The sequence below is a fragment of the Zalophus californianus genome, chromosome Y (genome assembly GCF_009762305.2).
Source record: "Zalophus californianus isolate mZalCal1 chromosome Y, mZalCal1.pri.v2, whole genome shotgun sequence".
Lineage (NCBI taxonomy): Eukaryota > Metazoa > Chordata > Mammalia > Carnivora > Otariidae > Zalophus > Zalophus californianus.
In genome coordinates this window covers 3,217,778-3,241,894 of record NC_045613.1, presented here as the reverse complement: position 1 = coordinate 3,241,894, position 24,117 = coordinate 3,217,778, and the positions used below count along the sequence as shown (strand labels likewise).

Sequence of the window (24,117 nt, the reverse complement as noted above, 5' to 3'; positions counted from 1 at the left end):
AGCAGAGGGAATTGCAGAGGGAGAGGGAGAAGCAGGCTCTGCACTGAGCAGGGAGCCTGATGTGGGGCTCGATCCCAGGACCCTAGGATCATGATCTGACCCGAAGGCAGACACTCAGTGACTGAGCCACCCAGGCCTCCTGACATTTCTTTAAGTTCAGTTATTGGAGCTGTATTATTTTCCTTTGAAACTTATTGATACCATGTTTACCTGATTTTTCTTTCTTTTCCTTTTTTCTTTCTCTCTCTGTTTCTTTCTTTTCCTTTTTTCTCTCTCTTCTTTCTTTCTTTCTCTCTCTGTCTTCTTTCTTTCTTTCTTTCTTTCTTTCTTTCTTTCTTTCTTTCTTTCTTTCTTTCTTTCTTTCTTTCTTTCTTTCTTTCTTTCTTTCTTTCTTTCTTCTTCTTCTTTCTTCTTCTCTTCTTTCTTCTCCTTCTTCTTCCTCTTCTTTCTTTCTTCTTTCTTTCTTTCTTTCTTCTTTCTTTCTTTCTTTCTTTCTTTCTTTCTTTCTTTCTTTCTTTCTTCTTTCTTTCTTTCTTTCTTTCTTTCTTTCCTTTCTTCTTTCTTTCTTCCTTTCTTCTTTTTCTTTCCTTTCTTTTCTTTTTCTTTCCTTTTCTTTCTTTCTTTTTCTTTCCTTTCTTTCTATCCCAGGACCCTGGGATCATGACCTGAGCCAAAGGCAGACGCTTAACCAACTGAGCCACCCAGGTGCCGTGATCTCCATTTCTTTAAGGTCAGTTATTGGAGCTGTATTATTTTCCTTTGAAACTTATTGATACCATGTTTACCTCATTTCTTGTGATCTTTGATATCTGTGCATTTTAGTAATGTGGTTCCTCTTCCAGACTTTACAGGTTTACTTTGCCAGAGATGGTTCATCATATCAGCTCAGTTTGAGTTTCTGGACATATCTGCTGGTAAAGTCTTCGGGCAGGTGGGGCCTACTCTTAGAGCATATTTTTGGGATAGACATGGGGACACGGATGTGGGGTGTGTCTCTAATTGACAACAGTTGGGTAGGACTAGTGGCTTAGGTTCCCTACACAAGTGAGGCTGTAGGATAGATTCTGCATTGCCTGGATTCTGTGGCACGGCTTCTATGGCCAGGACTGGGTACTATACTCAGTGGGACTATGAATTAGCTGCCATGACATAGCAGGGCAGCAGGGGGGAACCCATGTCCTGTACAGCTCATTGTTAGAGGGTCCAAATGAGGCCTGGAGTATGCAATTTCCTGGTCCGGGGAGGCCACCAGTTTTGCTCTGTACTTGGGTGAGACCACAGGTGTGCTCTCTTTTCAAGTGCTACTGTACATATGGCTGTTGACTGGGCTACACAGCTTCCCACTTGCTGTCATTAGGTTTCCTTGTAGGACAGGCTGAATGAAGTCTGTATTCACTGATGAGTGGCACTACAAAATAGCTTACCTCCCCACGCACAGTGGGGGAGCAGTTCTAAAGCCTGTAGATCTCTTCATTTATCGCCTTAACTCAAGCCACGTGGCATCCCAATTCCCCTGGCTGAGGCGAGACACTGACTCTGTTCTGCAAATTATTGGTACTACCTCTCAGCTTCTGAGTTCAAGTGCCACTAGGCCACACAGCCACACAGCTTCCAGGAGACGCCAGGCGCCCTGCATGTCAGATAGGACTGGAAGGCACTCTCCACAACAGGTTCGGGTGGTGATTCAGCACCTTTACTGCACAGGGCCAACCAGGCTTTATGGCTGGCAAAACTCACTTAAGGATCCATGTCACAGACCTGCCCCTGCCAAGCTCCCTGATTAGAACCCTCCCCCAACCTGGCTCTGCAGATGAGCAAAACCACCAGTTGGGAATATTACTTGGGCACTACAGGTATGCACTCAGTCAGCCAAGATCCCTGCGAGCCCCTCTCCCTTCTCCATCACAGTCAGATTCCCCGTGGCTGGGCCCTGCGGACTCCCCTGCACTCTCCATGAGATGAGGTCAGGGTAGTGGCTCCCAAAAAGTGACCCACATGAGGGCGGCAGGGAGAGGGATGGGGCTGGTTGTCCACCCTGGGTTCTTTCTTCCCACTGGAGGAACCATAGGCTCAGGGAGACCTCTCCTTATGGTGCTGCACTGGCCTGGGGGAGGGGCAATGAGATCAGCATGTAGCCTTTCCTCTGACCCTTCTAAGGCAGTCTGTCTTGGTCTCTGAGGTGCGGAGGGTTGCCCCAGCCTCACCTGCATATTCTAGGATTCTGTCAGTCGTGTCTTGTCCATGAACAGCTGTTGGTGGTTCTTGTGAGAGGGGGGTGAAACTGAGAATGACCTATATTGCCATCTTGGGATATCACTCACTTCCCATCTGTTTGAGGAGCAGCCAAACTCTTTTGCACCGCATTTGCACCATTTTACATTCCCCTAAGCAATTAACAAGAGTTCCGATTTCTCCACATTCTCTCATTTTGCCTAGTGTTTACTACTGTTATTTGGACTAGTGAATATGAACTGGTGTCTCATGATACTGGTTTGCATGTCACTAAAGATTACTAATGTTGAGCTTCATTTCATATGGTTAACTAATGATTACATAGGGTCTTACATATGGGAAATATCTATACAAGTCCTTCTACCTAGTTTTTAATTGTCTTTTTGTTCTTTGTACCTTCTGAATGGTATACCCTGATCAGATACATGATTTAGAATTTTTTTCTATTTTATAGATTACCTTTGCACTTACTAGATAACGTTCTTTGACATAAAGTTTTCAAAATTGGTTGTTTCAGTGCAGGGCCAGACTCCTGGCATTTTCTATGATGTTATTCTTGACTTTTTATTTTTTAACTTGAACCTGAACAGGGTACTCAATTATTAGCTTTCTCCCAGGTTATTCAACTAGAAAATACTCACTCACTTAACTTGCTTATATAGGATCAGATCAACTGCGCCTTTTATTATCAACAACTAGTTCAACAAAAAGACATTCTATATACACGTGTCTCTCGGTAAGGTCTGCTAGGACCAGAGAAATTCATAGTGATACCATAGACGACATCTATAATCACCTACTTTATGGGGGTGAGGGGGAGTGCTTACAGTGCTCTGCTGGAATAAAATTGTTTTTACCAACATCAGAAGGCAATCTCCTCCACCCCTTGCTTATTGAATTGTGTAATAATTAATTAGCTGTGTTTTAAGACCTGAGAAATCAGCTATTTAGAACAATTATCTTTCAGCTTGAATGCTACAAGTTAAGTCACATTCAGTATAAAGAACACACAGACACTGTTAAATTAATCATCACATATTTATTCAACCTTAACAGAGTAGATAAAATCAGATTCACATTAGTGAAAAATCTCTACAAAATGTCTTTGAAAAGCAAAATATGGCTGCTTCATCAATTTTGTATCTTCATGAAAGATGTGAGCTGTAAAAATAGAGCAGTTTATTTAGCACTGCATCCTTTTTTGGGTTATTGTCAGTTACAGTTTGAGAGGTAGATATTCCTGTTAACACCTGAGAGATGAACTGTGATAAGCAGGTGTGATAAGACAGTTAATACATAATTTAAAAATACTGGTCTCATGACCACAAAATGTACTCCCTACACACATGAAGATGAAATGTCCTATTTTTGTAGAGCCATGTTTTTTTCTACACCTTGGAGTCCACGGACACTACTGATTTTACAACTCCAGAGGGTTCCACCAAGTGGTGTAACAAACATAATTTAACAGACTGCAACATTTAAACTTTTCCTGGGCCAGCTACAAGGCTTTTAAACAGGGCTGACAAACAAAGGTCAGATAGTACATATTTAAGACTTGCTCAACTCAGCAGTTGTAGTATGAAAGCAGGCCTAGCCAATATAGAGCTGGTTTGACAACTCCTGTGTTCCAGAATATAGTATTACTGCACATACTACAAAGTCATTTGGAAGCTTATCCTTGTCATAAGGGCTCCTTTTTTCTTGCTAACCAGAGAAAAAAATCTGAAAGGAAACCAAATGCTTCCCAAACAGAATCCAGATCTTGTCAATGTCTTACATTATTTCACACAATACTATCTAACATTTACCTACTAAACACAAAGCAGTAGAACACATGCTCTGAACCACATCGCTTTCGACCCAAGATTTACCTTCCACACAAAACAAGTGCCACAAGGAAGTGTGGGAGCCACATAACTACCTTAGTTAAGATGTTAAGATCTTTACATGCAGCAGGGTTCTGCTGCAATATGATCATTAGTATTACTTTTAAGGTAAATTATATTTGTGACACATAACTTTCATTTCCCCTCAAAGTAGTGGGTCTTTGGAGCCTGATGCAGAGGCTTTTTAAAAAGTTGTGGGGGGTGCTGTTTGGTTTTGCTCATCCTGGAGGACTAAGAGTGTCAAATTTCATGTAAATTTCTTTTCTTTCACCCTCTACCCATTAATTAATCATGGTCAGTGGTGAAAGTTTACAAGTACCTCACACTCCAGACTGTCTTACCTACTAGGTGATTTTCACTTTTCAACCCATTTTAGGTCATAAATGTGATTACCTACTAGGTGATTTTCACTTTTCAACCCATTTTACGTCGTAAATGTGACAGGAACACATAAATAAGACTAGCTTTTGAACACTGAAATAACAAAGTGAACAAAATTACAAATTCCAGAAATTCTGCCACTGTAAATGCAGCGGACTACATAATCATTTTTTTTTCTTAAAACATGTGTTCTAAGCTGAAACCAAAGCAGAACTATTTTTAGTCACTCAAGCATGAAACCTGTTTGTCCGATCACTTGCCCGCATTATGCTGTTTTCTTTACAAATGACATCTTCGTATACATATTGTACCACAAACTTGCAGTCATCTCAATTTGCAAGTGATGAAAATATTATTAAAAAAACAATCTATACCAAATTTGCTTTGCTTATTTCATACCCCACACTTGACATTTTAACATGGCATTTAAATGATCTACCGGACAAAACTAATCATCTTTATATTTTCTTTCTTTCCCTCCCTTCCTTTCTCTTTCTTTTTCTTTCTTTCTCTCTTTCTCTCTCTCTCTCTTTCTGTCTTTCTTTTGTATCAATGGACTATAGAGTTTAAATTAGTATTAGTTTCCACATTGGGAAACCATTTACTTATGATAATTACACAAGGGGCAAGATTAAGGCAAAAGAATACACAAAGTGAAAAGCATAAGGCAATGAACACATGTATTCCAGGGAAGGGGAAGGTAAGGCAGGTGTGCAATACAGCTCTGGAAAGTGTATACATTAAAACAATGCAAGACTGCTTAACAGCCTCCTGTACCACACAGTCCAAAAGTTCTTGAAAAATACAGATATAATAGAAAAAGTTAAGAACATTCACCACAAAACCAACAGTAACTAACACAGAAAAGTTATACACAAAATACCACTCAATACAGTGATCACACTTCATGTTAGTCAACTGAATCAGTGCCTGGAAGAGATCATGTAGAGAGGGTCTTTGGAGCTGCGTTTTGTTTCATTCACTCCCTCAAGCTCAGCATCCAGGTAGACCCCTGGATCTTTACTAGAGGAACTCGACAACTCATTCTGAGAAACAAGAGCAGTGCAGGACCGTATTACAGGTGCAGCTAAATCTACATCCACTGCATTGACAGAGACCTGCTGTTTCAGGACTTTCACCTGCTCACTGAGCTCATTTCTTTCCGTTTGGAGAGCTCTACACAGCTTCTCTAACCGTTCCAGTTTTATCTGAAAGGCCCTGTACTCTTTATCGCGGATGGCTTTCTGAGGGGGGAAAGAAAAGGGCAGAATTCATGTAACCATTCTACATGTAAATAGAAATTATATTACTGCATACAAAAAAAAAGGAAATTAAGAAATCTGTGCTATACTGTAAACTACCTTTTGTCATCGGTTGAACCTCCCTCTATAATGATATTTAAAATATTTATAATTATTCTGTAGCAATGCAAAAAGTTAAATACTCTTCTTTCATATCTCTTTAAAGTAACCAAAATCCACTTTTTGACTGCAAGTATCTATGTCAACTTAATGAAGTATTAACAAAATTCAGGATTTTAATTTAAAATGCTTATTTCTTCGATTTTTCTTCCTTTCCACCATTTTCTAACCCTAATACTTTCTCTCATGAAATGTTATAAGCTACTCCTTATCCAGTTTATGAAAGTGAGAAATTTAGCAAATGGAATATACTTCAGCTTCCTTTACAGCAAACCTTGCAAAAAGTACTTTGCTGCCTTTGGAAGTAAGTCAAGATACAAAATCAACTTAAAAGGTTGTTGGGTTAAAAGTTTGTTCTCTGTCCATAGGCAATTTGAATAAAGTTGTCTTCCTGGAAAAGCTGGGATTCTCAACTTGTGGACTCCTGAACCAGCAACAGGAACATATGCTGGACACTTGTTAGATATGCAAAATTTTACGCCACACCTCAGATCTAATGAATCAAAAGCGGGGGCACGGTGGGCACAGCATCCTGTTTAACAAGCCTTAGTCTCTATAAGCTAGGTTTGCTGTAGAGGAAAGCAAAATCTACTTACTTTGTAGGTGTCTATAACACAACCCTGAGGTAATAAGTTGGGGAAATAATTTTGATCCCTCACCTAAGACAACCTAACTTACTACAGGCAAGAGACCATGTAAGGAAACCTCTAGAAGTGTTAGCCTGCCTTACTACTGAATTAAATGAACAGTTATTCATGTAAAGACTTCTCACCTCTTCAGCCTTTTGCAGAAGTACTTTATTATTATTTTCCAATTTGGTACACCATATTATCATCTCTTTCCAGTTTTTTAATTTTCTTTGTCATCTGTGAATCAACACAATTGTAAGTTTAAATTCTAAGTTGCATTCCCTGACCCACCACGAAAATATCTTATATTGTTCCTCCCCTGCCTCTTTAGTGCACTTGCTTCAACCAGCTGATAGCTGTGCATGTCTTGCTAAAAGTAGCTACGTTTGACTGTTGTTAGCAGAACTAATATAGCAGAAACCCCTACAGTGGTGGCAGCAGGAACCAAAGTAGGTAGGAGTTTCATATAATCAGAAGAACAACAACTTGATCTCCTCAATTTCAGAGGAAGCAGCACATGGAAACTTCAGATACCACCACACTCCGAACTCTTTCAGTTAAGAGTGGAGTGCCATTGATTCCAGCCAGAGGTAGCAAGAAATGGGACTACCTTCTCCCTAAATTGTATCAAAAAACGTCCATGACCTCGAGTTTTCTATAGAGACAGTACACTAAACTAATTCATCAGATTTCCAGAAAGAGCGATATTCTTAGTCCACAAAGAGATTAAGAATCTAAAACCCTATCAAGTATCAGAAGTAAAGGCCACATAATTCAGGCAAGTGATCAGGAAAATGATACTGGAATTATTAAATCCTTAGCTTTAACCATCCTCACAACTCACAAGACGATTCTATTTCAAGATTGTTATTAAAGATAAAATGGGGGTAAAAATAAGAGTGATCTTAAATTAATGCTACAGGACCCCAATTCTCCGAAATTCAAAATTAGATTCAACTATGCCCATCAATCACCCATCTTTCCAATATTCCTTTAGTGTTGGTCTGCACATCAGCTCTGTTCCAAGTAGGGAAGCTGCATCAGGCACTGTTAAGGGAAACTAGGATAAGCCAGAGGCAACGCCCTGTGCCATAGGTAATTGACCAGAGAAGTCCCACAAGGCAGAGTAGGACAACAGCTGTGGGAGGAGCTCCTGAAAGATCTAAGTTCAGTGTTGCCAACTGGGATCTCTACAGGCATTAGCAACTAGCACAGAGGAATATGTTCCACTCCAGTGAGTTCTCCAGAATGGTAGCAAACTGAGGAGTCCCTGTCCGCTAATACTTTCTCTGTGTGGAGGAGTTTCCCTTCCATTGCAGCACCCAGCTGAAAGGACTGGCAGGCACAACCAATCTGCTGCCTGCTGAATTCTAGGCACCACTGGGTGTTAAAATACCTGAAGGTAGTAACTGGACTACTTAGCATGGCTAAGCACCATTTGAAACACAGCAGTTAGCTTTGTTATTCCCATTCTTAACAATGAAGGAACAGAAAAGTTAAACAACGTGTCCAAGGTCTACCGTAAGTGATGACCAGGACTATTAATCCAAGAAATCTGACTAACGAGCATATGCTCTCAACCATCATGTAAGAGCTAGTAATAGTCATGCCTGGTATGTACTGGATGGCTACAAAATGTCAGCCTTACTGTTACTCATCCTCTATTGACCACCATTTCTTTTTAAATCCCAATTTTAAAAGGCGGAAATGCCAAGCTAAACCGTTTGCCCCACGGAAGTTACACAATGCAAATAAGAGAACCCAGTTCCAAAGTCCATGCTCCAAACCAAGGTGGCTGTTTATTTATTTGGGGAAGAGGCAGGTAACTTAGCCCACATTCTGAACTGGAATGATCCCAAACATTTTTCTACCCTGAATTTTAACAGTATTTTAAAATTTTATAAGGACATCTGTCCCTATATATTGTATGTATAAAGATCAAATTTAAAAGAGCAAGAATACATTCAGCTTACCTAGATCCTCCGAAATCATCTATTTCTACCAAAATATATCATAACTTCCCTTGACCTTGATTTAAAAAAAAATAAATAATGCTCTGTGAAAAGAACTGGGTGGGGATCATCTGAAGTGATTTTTTTAAAACAAAATCTACTTCTAACAATAAGCTGTCTTTAATAAAAGAATTATTTTTAACGATGATAGAATTTTGAGAGCATCAAGCAATCATGAGCAACTTGGGGTAATTTCAAGACAAAATGTCTGAGTATGCCAGGTGAAGACCAGGAAAGACAAAGTTAAAATCATATCAGTTCAATATAAACTCATCCAAATACTAATTACGCTTAAAATGACCTCAGATAAATTTAGTGGTAATATTCTACTTAAAATCATGTAAATACCTTTTCCATTTCCTGCCGGAAGGTTGTAAAGAGTTCATTGCTTTTTGCCATGGTAGTCTGGAATTCTTCAAACTTATCCATATAAAGAGAAAGCTACAGAAAAAAAGTATCAAATATTCTGAGTTCCAGATAAGCGATTTACACTCCCAAAGACTTGCAAAAGAACGTACTATGGTGAAACCTTAGTTACTTGTTATAAGTGCTACAAAGAAGAAGAAATGCTCTGAAACTTCTGAAATCTTGTTGATTTAATCTAACTATAAATATCTGAAATGTCAAGCCTTTACTAGCTGTATTATGTCAATAATGAAAACTAAAATTTCCTGAAACTATAAACTTCCTATAACTATAATGCTTTATACACTACCCCCTGTCCATACATTTGAAGAACTTCTTGCGGGGGGGGAATCTTTCTTTTAGATCAGTAGCCTGCATAGTTGTTAGCTTGATACCAAGGTTAAATCTTTCCTTAATGTAGGCAGGAAAATATAACAGAAGGTGAAGAATGGCTTGGTTGGAGGATAAAGAATTCAGTGGGACTGTAGTTGAGAAAAAGGAAAGCTAAATTAAGTTAGAGACACCAATTTTTCTTTTAATGCCCACCCTCAAGAAGTTTTTAAATTGTAGCTGGGAAGACAATGCCAACCGAGCAGCCCAAAGGATACAGCATGCAGACTCCCTTCTTTCTTCCCCTGAGAAAAGGAGTTGCAGCGGAGGGGAGGAACATGCATAGTAGTGGCCAGAAGAGAAAGCTCACATAGGTGAGTGCTGAGCTAGGCCTCAGGATGGGCTGAATTGTTTTACGTAGGCCAGGGGGAGCCCTTTGAAGACCGTCTCCAAATATGAAGGTAATTAATTTTATACAAATATTACATACATATTATATATGGTACATGTTACATAGTGTATGTAACTAATATATGATTATATTATGTTCAGGATGAGGAAAGAGGACCAGAGAAATATAGTGGTTTGCCCAAGAAAAGTTTAGAAAAGAATAAAAAACCATCAGAGGCCCAGAAATAATATAAGTGATATCTTTCCATTTTCATCAGTGCTGTATGAGAACTAATAAACAAAACCACCTGAACACAATGGGGAAGGGATAGGATGTGGTATGATGGAACTGGTCCACCCCGTTATCACATGGAATGGGTCATATGGGAAACAGCATTTAAAAGCAAGTTCTCCTTAATACCCATCACCGGTATTAAGGAGAGCACGTTCTGCACGGAGCACTGGGTGTTATACGCAAACAATGAATCATGGAACACTACATCAAAAACTAATGATGTACTGTATGGTGGCTAACATAACATAACATTAAAATAAAATAAAAATAAATAAATAAAATAAAATACATATAAAATAAAATAAAATAAGTAAAATAAAACAATAAAATTAAACTAAAATAAATAAAATTAAATTAAATAATAAAATAAAATAAAAATAATAAAATAAAACAATTAAATTAAATTAAATTAAAATCAAATCAAATCAAACCAAATCAAATCAAATAAAAAAGCAAGTTCTGCCACACATGGGAGGGAGAAACACACTAAAGGGAGTGTTACCGGTAACAGGGTAGACAAGATGATTATAAGATAACCAACTCACTTCCACAGAAAGGGAAGGCAAGGACTGAGATGGCATAGGCTGGCAGGCCCCTTGCAAGCCAGGGTCATTCAAGGACTGCAGTGAGAGTTAGGAAAGCCAGGCAAACCTGAGCAAGGAGGAGAAAATGTTCTCTTCCCCTTATCTCATGTTGCAAGTTCTGAATGCCTGGATCTGCAAGAAGTGGCTCTTGCCTAGATTAGAGGCGTCCCTCCTTAGGACAACAACATGCTGTCTCCAGAGGAAGGGTGGCTGAGAGAATTCTTTAATGTATCTTTCTTCAAGGATGTTAGTTTAATCCCATTATGTGTGAAAGTACATATTGTTATGCTTACCTGATTGCTACAAGTATATAGCTATGTGGAAAATAAACGACAGCATGCAGTTGCAAGTGCTGCCTTTGCTCTGCATCCCCTGTGTCCCGGTGATTTCGCGACCCTTACCCAGGGACCCCAACGCACTAGACGTTGACAATTGGCGCCCGAACAGGGACCCTGAAGGACGTACAGGAAGGGTGAGTAACTTAAAATAACAGGGTTATGGGACAAGAAACTTCTACTCCTTATGTTCGAATGCTGAAGCATTCACTTGCTGTCTATGGCATTACTGTTGCTTCTACTGATATTGAGATGTGCTTAAAGGCGGTAGTAAGAGATACTTTTGAGCTTGCACCGTCTCAGGAACCGAGTGAGTGTGGCCACATTGAAACAAAACCAAAAGTAAAATCGGATTCCGGGTCGGAGCACTTACAAAAGATTCTCCAGCGGGTTCTAGCTATAGCAGAGGGATCTAAGAAGCCCCCTAAAAAACCCTCCGCTCCACCTCTGCCACCCGCACCAGGTCTTTCTCTTAAGAATCCTTTCCTTTCTGCTGCCTTGGCTGAGCTTGATGCGCTAGAAGATAGCGATGATGAGAGCGAGGCTGATAATTCTGTCTTTGCTTTTCCTGTTATCAGGCCTCCCCCGGTCCAGGGAGTAGCACAAGCACCATATTATAAAGGTATCGGAATAGAGGATATCGGTCGCTTGAAAAAGGCAGTGTCTCTATATGGACCACAGTCACATTATGTGAAGGAGCTACTTAATGGATTAGCTTGACATTATAACAACTTTTCCCCTGAAGATTGGAGGGTCCTTTGTAGAGCCCTTCTGAAAGAGCCTGAGTATCTGCAATGGCAGATGTGGTTTTCTGAGCTATGTATGGATCGGGCTCGTCAGAACACATTAAGCCCCTAACCCTCGTATACAGGTTATAGATTATCAAATGTTGGCAGGGATAGGTCAATATTCTGATATTGCTGCCCAGGTTAATACCCTGAAGAAATTCATGAGCAATTGCGGAGATAGGTTTAGAGGCTTGGGAAACGTATTCGGCCAACAGGGGAGCACTATGGATCATGGACTAAAGTTATTCAAAAGACTAATGAACCTTATGTTGAATTCTTATCACGATTAAAATTAACTTTAGAAAGAACTGTTATTGGAGAAGAAGCTAGACAACAGTTGTTAAGACTGCTAGCATATGAGAATGCTAATGAGGATTGTAAGAGAGTTATATTACCCATTAAGGATACAGGAGACATTAACACTTTTATGAAGGCCTGTAAGGATGTAACATCAGAAAGTCGAAAGATGCAGCTGTTTGCTGAAACTATGGCCACTACTTGGCATTCCTTGCAGTCCAAACAACTAGATAAGATGAAATGTTTTGGCTGCGGGCAACCAGGACATTTGAGAAAGAATTGTAAAGGGAAGAAACTTGATAAAGGGCGTGGGCTTGGAATTTGTCCACTATGTAAAAAGGGAAAGCATTGGGCTCGAGAATGTCATGCTAAACTAAATACCAGTTTTGCAGAGAAGCACCAGGGAAACTCCATTTCGGGCCCTACCCCGGGCCCAGGACAAACGAACAGGGGAAACCAACTATATTCTCCCTTAGCCCAGCCACCCAACACAGCGCCACAGTGGATATACCAGCCATAAAATCATTTACTTTAAAAGGAGGGGACAAACCGCAGAGAGTGCCCACTGGCATTTATGGACCTTTGCCAACTGGCACCTTTGCTTTATTAACTGGACGCTCAAGCCTGACATCAAAGGGAGTAACAGTTCATTTAGGCATAATTGATGCTGATTATATGGGAGAAATCCAAATTCTTATGTCTTCCCTAGTTGATATATCTTTTGAAGCAGGAGAACGCATTGCCCAATTATTGTTATTACCTACCTTTCTGTCGGTCAGTCTACTGTTATTAGACATGGGGGATTCGGTAGTACAGACACAAAAAATGTTTTTTGGACTACACAGATAACTCATATGCAGCCCTTGATGAAAGTTAAATTGAATACTAAAGATATTACTGTTTTACTAGATACTGGATCAGACATCACTATTATTAAGACTGCTGATTGGCCTGAGAAGCTCCCCTATACTATCGTGCCTTGTCACATAAAAGGAGTTGGCAATACTCCCGTTCACAGTATCGGCCCTAGCTACTCAGTTCGTGACATTTACTTCCCAGGATGGTCAGATGGCTGTCCTAAAACCATATATTTTAGATGTTCCTTTAAATATTTTGGGCCGCGATGTCCTAGAGCAGTGGGGAGCTCATCTCGAATTCTAATTGTAGATGGAACCCATCAAAATTTTATGGAAATTTGAAGATCCTTTGTGGATTGAACAATGGCCTTTAACTAAGGAAAAACTTACTGCTGCCCATCAATTGGTTCAAGAACAATTACAAAAGCAACATATTGAGCATTCCACTTCCCCGTGGAATTCTCCAATTTTTGTTATAAAGAAGACCTCAGGTAAATGGCGTCTACTTACTGATCTACGTGGGGTTAACAACTCCATGTTCCCTATGGGGGCCCTTCAGCCTGGTATACCTTCGCCAGCTGTCTTACCAAAAGGTTGGCATACTGTAGTTATTGATCTACAAGACTGTTTCTTCACTATCCCTGTGCATAAAGATGATAAAAAACGCTTTCCCTTTTCCCTTCCCCCTATAAATAGACAGGGACCTCATCAAAGGTTCCAATGGAAAGTTTTACCTCAAGGCATGATGAACTCTCCTACTATGTGCCAGCTTTATGTTGATGCTGCTTTGCGCCCTGTACGGCAAAGGTGGTCCCATGTATACATATCTCATTATATGGATGACATCCTGTTCGCTAGCCCTCATCAAAATGAATTGGATAAAATTTTAAAATTATTACCTGAGTACTTTGCTCCTTTTGGCTTAATAATTGCCCCAGAGAAAATTCAAAAAGGAGATATCATCAATTATCTGGGATATGTGATAGAAAGAAATGCAATTAGGCCACAGAAGATGGCTATTCGTAGGGATAACTTGAGAACTTTAAATGATTTCCAAAAACTATTAGGGGATATTAATTGGTTGCGACCCTCTCTAGGTATCCCTACTTAACCGATTGCATAACTTATTTGAAAACCTACAGGGAAACCCTGATATCAATAGCCCCAGACAACTTACTACTGAAGCCGAAATTGAACTACAGTTTGTAGAGGAAAAAATTAAATCTGCTTTCTTAACCCGAATTGATCCCTCCTTGCCTCTAAAATTGTATATTCTTCATACATGGCAATATCTCACAGCTATACTAGGTCAAAATGAGTTACCCATTGAATGGATCTATACTAAACATCATTTTTCAAAAATTATTATGCCCTATGGTATTCAAATAGCATATTTGATAGAACAAGCTCGAGACAGGGCTATAACCATAACTGGTTGTGATATTATGGACATTATTATCCCCCTGTCCAAGGATCAATTTTCATTTTTGTTACGAAATATGGAAGAACTACAAATTGCTCTTGCAGGGTATGTTGGTCAAATTAATTATCATTTTCCCAAAGGAAAATTATGGGACTGTTTTCGTAAACAAGAGTTTGTTATTCAGGATATCATCAGTGATCAGCCCCTAATTGATGCACCCACGGTCTTTACCGATGGCTCCAAAACTAAAAGTGCTTAGTGGACCCCTACTAAATATTGGGTTCAATATACAGACTTTAATTCAGTCCAGCAAAATGAATTATTCACCATTACTCAGGTGTTAAAGGATTTTCCCTCCGCTGTAAATATTATCGCTGACTCTGCTTACGCTGTAGGAGTCCTTAAAAATATATACACTGCTGTTGTACATTCACATAAGTCCAATTTACTTAACCTATTTTTACTTTTGCAAACTTTGCTTAGAAGCCGGAATGCTCGTATTTATGTGACTCATATTCGTTCCCATACTAATCTTCCTGGTTCATTGACACATGGTAATGCTCAAGTGGACGCTTTGGTGTCATTTGCATCTGCGGAGGAAGAACATAATTTATTGCATACCAATGCCGGAAGGTTACATGTTCAATATAAAATTCCATACCGTCAAGCAAAATCTATCGTGAAGCAATGTCCAATCTGTAGACCTTTACATCTGCGCACTACAAAAGCTGGGGTAAACCCCCGAAGCACATATGCCAATGAACTTTGGCAAATGGATGTTACTCATGTGGTGCAGTTTGGCCGATTCTCTTATGTGCACGTAGTAATAGATACTTATTCTCATTTCATGTGGGCTACGGCACAAGTTGGTGAAACTGCACAACATGTCATCACCCATCTATTAGAAACTTTCGCTGTGATGGGTTTACCATCTATCATTAAGACAGACAATGGCCCTGCATATAGCAGCAAAAAATTTCAAGCCTTTTGTAAACAATATAGTATAATGCATAAAACAGGCATTGAGTACAACCCCCAAGGACAGGCTATTGTGGAACGTGCGCATAGTACTTTAAAGTTACAAACTAAAAAATTAAAAGGGAGGAAAAAGGATCATATATTATCATTTACTCAATCTAATGCACGTTCTATTTTGATACAGGCACTATTTACACTGAATTTCTTGAATCTTCCGCAAGGAGATATTCTTTCCCGAGCAGAAAAGCATTTCATAGAGGGAGAGGCTGCTCCTCCTCCGTTAAATGAAAAAATATGGTTTAAACCGGCTGCAGATGCAGAGTGGCAACCAGAGGGAAGGGTTATGCTTATGTCTCCACAGAGGATGGACGGACCTGTTCCTGGCTCCCCGCGAGGTGGATCAGCCAAGGACCAATTCGAACGGCACCGTATCCTGTCAGGCGACGAACAAGGAATCCAGACCACGATGAACTTCCAATACAGGCCATGGCACACCTAAATTTGGGGGGAGGACGTCGCCGTCGGCAAACATTTGCTACTGTTTTGCCTACCTGGGGACAAATTAAAAGGCTTGGTGGGGAAGGGCAAAAAATCTTGCAGCGGACAGGGAAGGCTTGCACACCCGAAAATTTGTTTTTGGCCATGTGCGCTTTACTTACTGTATCATCCTCCGCTGAAGCGACAGATGTAAGCTATTGGGCCTATATATCCAACCCACCTATGATGGAACCTGCACCCTGGGGAAGTGCGGATATTCCTATTTATACTTCCCCAGTGATACTTTCACCCCCTTGGAAAAATCTTACTTACCTTAATCAAGATGATGGCTCCCTATTTGATTTTCTACATAAAGGGGATGGTCCTTACATTTGTCTTGGCCCCTCTCCCTGTGCCGAAATGAACTGGCAAAACTGGATTCTACCCGGCGATATGTCTAATGGATCCCAAACTCATTTACAAAGATTTGAGGCATGGTCTCTTAACATGACATGGGGAAATGTTACATTTGATAAGTTCCCCTCATTTCCTGTCTGTCCTGACTTCACATACATAAGACTGGCCTATAAGCCGTTTTGTATGGCAGGAATGTGTTGGAAGTTTGCAAAAATTTTACAAGAATTTGCTTATGTGGGGCCATATGGTCAATTTCTTCGGAATTGCTCAGAATGGAATAAAACACATTGTGATTTATCTTTAACTTATAGGATACCACCGCAGAACAACTGGAGTGAGCCAATGGTAAATCATCAATTGATGGCCTGGGGAGATGGCGGCATTGCAAATCCTCGTGTAGCACATCAGAAATTTCCTGATCATATTCAAACACCCTTATGGAAAATTGCAGCCACGCTTAAGACTGTTAGAATTTACAATGGAACTTTTTCTGGCACAGCGAACTCTGCATCAACTTATAATTTCACTATTTTTAAAGAAATGAATGTAACTGCTTGTGTACCTCTGCCATATCTATTTCTGGTTGGGAACTTTAGTTTCTATAATGGAATTAACTGTATCAAATGCCGATTATACTCTTGTGTTAATAATTCTATAGAATTTAAGCCAGAATATTCCTTAAACAACTTGAGGGATTAGACCCAAAAGGTATCATTCAGAGTTTAGGGCATACTGCTGGAGGAATGGGCATTGTGTTGCTAGTTGTTATCTTATGCTTTACGCTGCTACATTTCTGCTATATAAAACCGTCCCAGAATTCTATGGCCACCCTCTGGAAGGCAATTTTATTAAAACAAAAGAAAAAAGGGGGAAATGAGATGGCATAGGCTTGCAGGCCCCTTGCGAGCCAGGGTCATTCAAGGACTGCAGTGAGAGTTAGGAAAGCCAGGCAAACCTGAGCAAGGAGGAGAAAATGTTCTCTTCCCCTTATCTCATGTTGCAAGTTCTGAATGCCTGGATCTGCAAGAAGTGGCTCTTGACTAGATTAGAGGCGTCCCTCCTTAGGACAACAACATGCTGTCTCCAGAGGAAGGGTGGCTGAGAGAATTCTTTAATGTATCTTTCTTCAAGGATGTTAGTTTAATCCCAGTATGTGTGAAAGTACATATTGTTATGCTTACCTGATTGCTACAAGTATATAGCTATGTGGAAAATAAACGACAGCATGCAGTTGCAAGGCCTGCCTTTGCTCTGCATCCCCTGTGTCCCGGTGATTTCGCGACCCTTACCCAGGGACCCCAACGCACTAGACGTTGACAAAGGACCAGGCTGAATCAAAACTCAGGAGCGATGTGGAAAATCCTGTGAGTAGTCTGTAGAGGGACACACACTGACAGGGCTTCTGAAGGTGCTGGCCTGCAGTCAGAGCAATGGTGCTGCTCAGGGAGACAAAGGGAGCAGTTTGGGCACTTGAGGGAGATAAGAAGTTATGGCAGTCTGGGCATGGTGTGCATATACTGAAGATGGAACAGGTAGACTGTCCCATCCAAGAGCTCAATGGTGGCTCAAACTGGGTAGTTAGTAAGTGGCAACTACCAACACCCCTGGACTTACATGCCTGCCTTATGGTCAACACACACCAATGTGAGTCTATCCTCAACAAATGCTGGAAACTGACACGTGAGACTGAGTCTTGGAAAGGAGAGCCACATTTAAGGACTGGGACAAGGAAGAGGCGACAGCAAAGGATACAAAGTAATGATCCGATAACACGACCCATAGTGACACAGATGTACAGACAACAGAAGTTGCAATAAGAACAGCCCAACAGAATCAGAGCTGAATGGGCGCTTGATCACACGCCCTTTGCTGACTGGTACTGGAGAAATTATCAATGATCCCACATTAAAGAACATCTTCCAAAGCTGTATATAGACATTGTATACCTTCTCCACATCAATCCTCTCTGCCTTTTATATGGATTTCTGAGGATATAGGACTAATAAGCAAGGGTTTGAAGTTTCTGGAAGCATGCTAAGCAGAGTCATAACTTATGCTTCATAAGAAGAAAAGACTTCTCATATCTGATTCCTCTTCAATTTTCACAGTAAGTGGGGCTACTAGCTTTATCACCCATATCACATTAAAAACTGTTCCCAAAGCGATAAAGAGCACTCACAGAAGAGTTGCTCATGAACGTGTGTGCCAGTCTTAATATATGAGTGTATTTTAGAACTAATTAAGAGAGTCCTTATGTTAAACACCATTTAATAAAGTTTTAAAAAGTATGTGATATTTTTTTCAACAACATATAATTTGGTTAAGTAAAAGAATAAATTATATGGATAAATACCTAATTGTTATTGTCTATAAGCACTAGGTAGATATTAGTAATCTTTCAGAGATGGAAGCACCATCTTTCCTGGACCTTTTTCTGAAGCGATGATGCAGCATCTACTTCCTTTATGCCACATAAAGCAACTACATAAGAAGGATGAACTCAAAGAATCTGAATTCCTCCTTTAGAAAGTACACAGACACACACTACACACACTCACCTGCAAAGTGAATTTGGTAAGCATATGCAGGTTTTTAAGATGACACATACAACAAGGTATGTATTTTCTGCCTGTTTTATTTTCCCCATAGAACAAAATTCAAAAGGCCCTGGAGAAGATAATCTAGGACATTGGAAAGAGGACACTGAAAATAGGCTCACCAGCCATCCAGACTTGCTTGGGACTAGGGAGTTCTTTGAGACACAGGACTCACAGTGCTAGTTTGAGAAAAGTCCTAGTCAACTTATGATGACTTAGTTACCATAAATGAAGAGGAACATTCCAGGAGGTCAAGAGATCTATTTTTCAGTTCTAGCTGGCATTGGCTGGGAACAACAACTCACAAATTCTACTATCCTCTGTTGTCAAGTTACCTGCTGTTTTAATTGTACTTCTTGCTGTTTCATTTCTTCATATTTGTACCTCGATTCTGTTGCTTCTTTTAAGAACTAGGAAACAGAAACATTCTGGCAAAATACTAATAGCAATTACACATGTGGCTGAAACGTTAAATAACCAGATACTTAGGTTTAGTGTTCCCTCTCATGATTTTCACAAGAATCACAGGTCAAGCATCCTATTATATCAGTTGCCAAGTATTTCTATCTTTGATCTGCACCACCTGCTAATACTTTGGAATGTGGGAAGCATCTTTAAACTGCTTAAGGAGAAAAAGTACCCTGGAGGCATAATAGGGTTTATAAAACTCAGGGTTAAAATTGTCATGTTTAGGTGAACGAAATCAGGCAACTACACTTAGAAGCACAAAACAGGACTGGAAACCTTGGCATTATCTAGGTGGTTTAGAAAGCCTTTCCACTCCAAGACAGACATAAGATGAAGCAGGTAGAAAGGGGACACACAGAGCAAAGCAGTGAAAACAGGTATCAGTTTCTGCTTACATTTTTAAAAAAAAAGTGGGGAAGAGGAGGGTCTAGTTTTGTACCCAGGTTTTTAAGAAAATTATATAGTAAAAAGTTGTAGAGTAAGCAGTTGTGAAATTCAGTCTTTGAATTTCAGAAGTAAAATGTCACATATATTACAAATAAGGTTTGTAAACCAACCAGAAAGTATAATACATGTAATGTATGTATGTACACGTTTATGTATACATACGTGTACACACACACACACACACACACACACACTCTTTATACTCCAGGTTGGAAATGGCAACAGTTCCTTCAGTTGTACACCAGGTATCACTGTTGCACCGCACTAAAGGTGTCCATGCTTTGGAAAATCCATCTTTCCAAACTCAGACTTAGTATGTGTTGTTCACATCCTGAGGAAGATTCAGGAACTAAGCATTTCATATCATCATTACCTCAGCATCTAGGGTACTTGAATGAAATGTGAAATGCTTGATGAAACAGTCCACAATTTATCTAAGCTAACTTAAGAATATACAGTTTGACCTGTGTATGTTACATATGAGATTTCACTATGTTCACAATTACTGACACACAAAATAATCTAAGTACATCCTCAGGGGAAAAATGCTGCATGATTAAGGAAATAGGGAATTCTGTTAAATTTTACCAGAAAATTATACCAGAGTTGTTAAACAACCAGCTTGCCTATTTCAAGTTACTCATTTAAGAGAAAATGTAACAGGCTATAGGAGACAGTAAACTTGATCTGAAATGTAACTGTCTGTAGCTCTTAAGGCCTAATTTGCCAATACCTGCCACAACTATTGTACCTGGTGACTGTTACCTAAAAATCAAGATAACATTCTACACGTGAACAAAATCGCCAACTGCAGGTCTTTCGACTCACTTGGTCTAATTATTTCCAAGTCTATTTCTGTAAGAAAATTTCAACAGAAATAAAAAGCAGAATGTATTCTAAAATTTCTCAATCTTGACAGTAAAAAAACAAATTACATGCCCAGGTCTATGTAAAATATTGAATGAATTTAAGGATTTTAAATATTTTGTTTACAATTGTGCAATAATGTTTTCAGGAAACAGAACTTACAAACTCTCTCTCCCTTTGGTGTTTTTCATCTGCTTCCTCTATGAGCTGTGTTGTTTGCTGAAGCCTGGCATCCACAAGCTGTTGCTGCAATTCCTTATGTTTGAACACTTTATCAATATGCTACAGAAAATATAAAATTTCTCCCGTCACTTAATGAAAAAGGCTATACATTGGTGAGGAGATACAACACAAGTTAACAATAATTTCCTTCCCTGTTCTTTCTGCTCATACCACCATAACTAGTAACATTGGGTCTTTCTATCCTTGTGTTTGCAGAAGCATCTATTCATGTCACCTTGCAAACCACTCTGCAGCTGCAGAAATGATTCCCTCTGACTACTAAGCTGAGGCCATTCTTGTTGATGGGGTCTAAGCCAATCAATGGCTTTGTAGTTCCTGTTTCTGCTTTACACTGAGAATTAGGCTCAAATTATCAAAACAAACAAACAAACAAACAACAACAACCAAAAAACCCCAGACAGATAAGGAGATCCAACTACGGAACCCATTTATCATACACACAACTCCAGGATACTTTTTCTCCTCATTAAATTTCCCCAAATTTCTTAGAGTAGATAGTAGTAGCATGGTAAGTGGTAGGAATGGCCTGGGGTTGCATCATGGCTCAGTGTATGGCCTTGGACAAATTCTGCTCCTTGATGAATCTCAGCTCCTTTATTGTCCTATATGAAGGACAGCCACACATGTACCTTCTGACGTTATTGTAAAAATCAATACAATGCTTACAGTATTTAATGTGCTTGGTGCCTAACCACATTAGACACTTAGTAAGAGAAGAGGTCATTCCTATTTCCAAACTGGGTTGTTAAGTAGTATTTCTGTATAATAAAGTCATCAGAACATCCTTTACAGATGGAGAAACATTAAAACTTTTTGTTCAATATTCCATGTGATAGGAAGAAATGCTAGATAATAATGAGTCATCTAAGTTTTAAGGAGTGCACTAGATTTGTCTAAACAATTTGTAAATTGTTTAGATTATCAAATTATATTCTGACCTCATTTACAAAAAAGGGCAGACGAGAGAAAATTCTAAAACAAAAAGACTTACACGTAGTATGATTTGAACATACACTTTCAAAATGTGCCACTCTAATAATGAAATAGGCTGTCATTTGTAACAACCACAGAATGAAAGAAAACTTTAAGAAAATGAGGACTTTATAAAATAAACGTAGTGAAAAGACAATCCACTCTGTAGGGCTGAAAAACAGTTTCTTCAATAAATACACTGCATGGAGAATGAACACAGAGATGGAAACCTGTATTTGAAAAAAGACTTGAGACACAACAACCAATGAAACGTATAAACCTTGTTTGGATCTGATTAAAACAATCTTAAAAAGGCGGTTGGGGAACAGAAAAAGGTGGGTAGTGACAAGGTAGTTGATTAAGTAATTATTATTAAATATTTTGGTGTGAAAATGGTATTGTGTTTCTGCTTCAAGAGAGTCTTGTCCTTTCAAGATATGTTCAAATAGTGCTGAGTGAAGTAATATGACATCTCGGATATGCTTAAACACAGATTTGCTGTTAAAAGATGAATGAACGAGAATAGTTAGGAAAATGCTCAAAATCCTAACTATGTTTTCAAAGGCTGTAAATAACTCCGTAAGTTAAAACAATCTAAAATTTGAAGTACAATTGGATAAAGGCCATAGAAATTGTTGTTGGATTTGTTTGGGGGCTCTTTTGGCGAATAAAATACACCATTTTAAAATTTACCATTTTAGCCATTTTTATTGGTCAGAATGTTTTTGAATTAGCAGTTTTAATCTGTTGTGTGAGGAGTTCAACACACCTAATGCCACATTTTACTACTCTTAAAGCATAATAAAGGCAGAGGAATGTACCCTCTGGAAAACCCAAAGGCTCTCACCCTGTACACTTGAACTCAGAAAGTAACAAAATTTAATGAGCCTGTTATCACCAATTTCCTCTTAAGCTGGATGCCACGGAACTTCCAGACTAGTTTGTGTAAAATAACTGCACCTGTACAGCTATAGATCATTCCTGTAAACTTACTGTGTGTGACAACCAAGCAGATTGGGTGCTCTGTTAAAAGAAGCTTCTTTTTTTTTTTCTCCCAAAAAGTATGGTAGGTAGAATGCAATGGTACTATACCTTGTATCATCATAGATATATGATGGATTACCATGGAAGTCTGAGTTATTGGATATCGGGGGGCCAAATATTTATTTACTGGTAGGTTGGGTATGAGAAAAACAATCTGTATGCTAAAACCACAATCTTCTACTATCGCATGGAAAACAAGTACCACTTAACATGTCTTGCAGAAAGTACCTCAAATCCAAATCCAAAGACTCTGGGGTCATCAGTGATGATCCCCAATTAGTCCTTCACAGTGTGCCTAATACTTTCCTAATGAATGCCCGACTACTACCCTGTGTACACAAGTTTTCAAATATTGTCCTGTGACAGTAGTCTTTAGTAATGAATGGTGAAAAGTTTTTCATAACAAGATGCTGTCTAAATAAACAAAACGTCTTTACCTCCTCTCTTAATGCATACTGTTCAACAAGTTTCTTCAGCTTCTCTCCCAGTTCAGTGTTTTCCTGGCAGAGCTTGGCATTGTGTATGTCATGTTGTTCCAGCTGTGCCTGGATTTCATCTAAAGTAAACTGGAAACGTGCAGTTGCTTCTTTACGATGTTCTTCCTCTTCTTGTGCCTGCTGCGTATTTTCTTCCTTATTATCCAAAATAATTTCTGTTACTGGTATGGTATAAAACTCATACATAAACTGCTCATGTTACTGCTATGTCAGTTCATGTAATCCTGCCCCAAGTATTGCTTCTCACCTCCTTCTCCTTATCTATGACCAGAAAACTTTCATTTAAAAGCAAACATTTTCCTAAGTAGATAAATAGAGAGAAACAACTGCCCTGCTTACCAAATAAGTGTTTTGCTGACTGTGCAGACCTTACTGCCCAAATCACAAGTAAGAAGCTTCTCCACACAGTCATATTCTTCCTCATTATTTTCCCCATTATTCTCCTCACTGGTTTGGCAAAACATCATTCTATATCAGTCTGAAGAGAGATGTCCCATCTAGCAGCCTACTTTCTGAGTCACACTTTCCATTCCCTAAGGGTCAAGGGACACATGGAACCTTTATTTTAAAAGCTTATTCTCCCAGTGCTCATCACAACACGTGCCCTCCTTAATACCCAGCAATGGGTTTTGTACACAACTAATGAATCACTGAACACTACATCACAAAGTAATGATGTACTAAGTGAACATAATAAAAAAAAAAAAAAACCCTTACTCTCCATCCTTCATAGGATACAAGCACAAAAGAGCTTTACCTAAACAATGATCAGTCTAGTCAAAATGTTAATTTGAAATAAGGAGGAAAAAAACCCACTTTCGTTAAATCCAAATTTAAGGCTT

The 24,117-nt window shown here is 39.3% G+C and overlaps 1 protein-coding gene and 1 long non-coding RNA gene across 2 annotated transcripts in view; one reads left to right on the top strand and one right to left on the bottom strand.

Moving 5' to 3' along the window:
- Positions 1 to 6,726: 6,726 nt before the first annotated feature.
- The window catches only part of LOC118356655 (gamma-taxilin-like), a 42,439-nt gene continuing 25,048 nt past the window's right edge, over positions 6,727 to 24,117 (bottom strand). Inside the window, exons 3-7 of the mRNA XM_035725948.1 lie at positions 23,216 to 23,410; positions 20,682 to 20,801; positions 19,073 to 19,147; positions 8,913 to 9,005; positions 6,727 to 6,789 (exon numbers count right to left, since the gene is read on the bottom strand). Coding sequence (XP_035581841.1) covers positions 6,727 to 6,789; positions 8,913 to 9,005; positions 19,073 to 19,147; positions 20,682 to 20,801; positions 23,216 to 23,410 — 546 coding nt within the window. The remainder of the gene's footprint in view (positions 6,790 to 8,912; positions 9,006 to 19,072; positions 19,148 to 20,681; positions 20,802 to 23,215; positions 23,411 to 24,117) is intronic.
- Positions 15,651 to 17,396, top strand: LOC118356619. The gene is made up of 2 exons (XR_004819862.1): positions 15,651 to 15,933; positions 16,452 to 17,396. It is a non-coding gene; the product is annotated as an uncharacterized LOC118356619 (long non-coding RNA).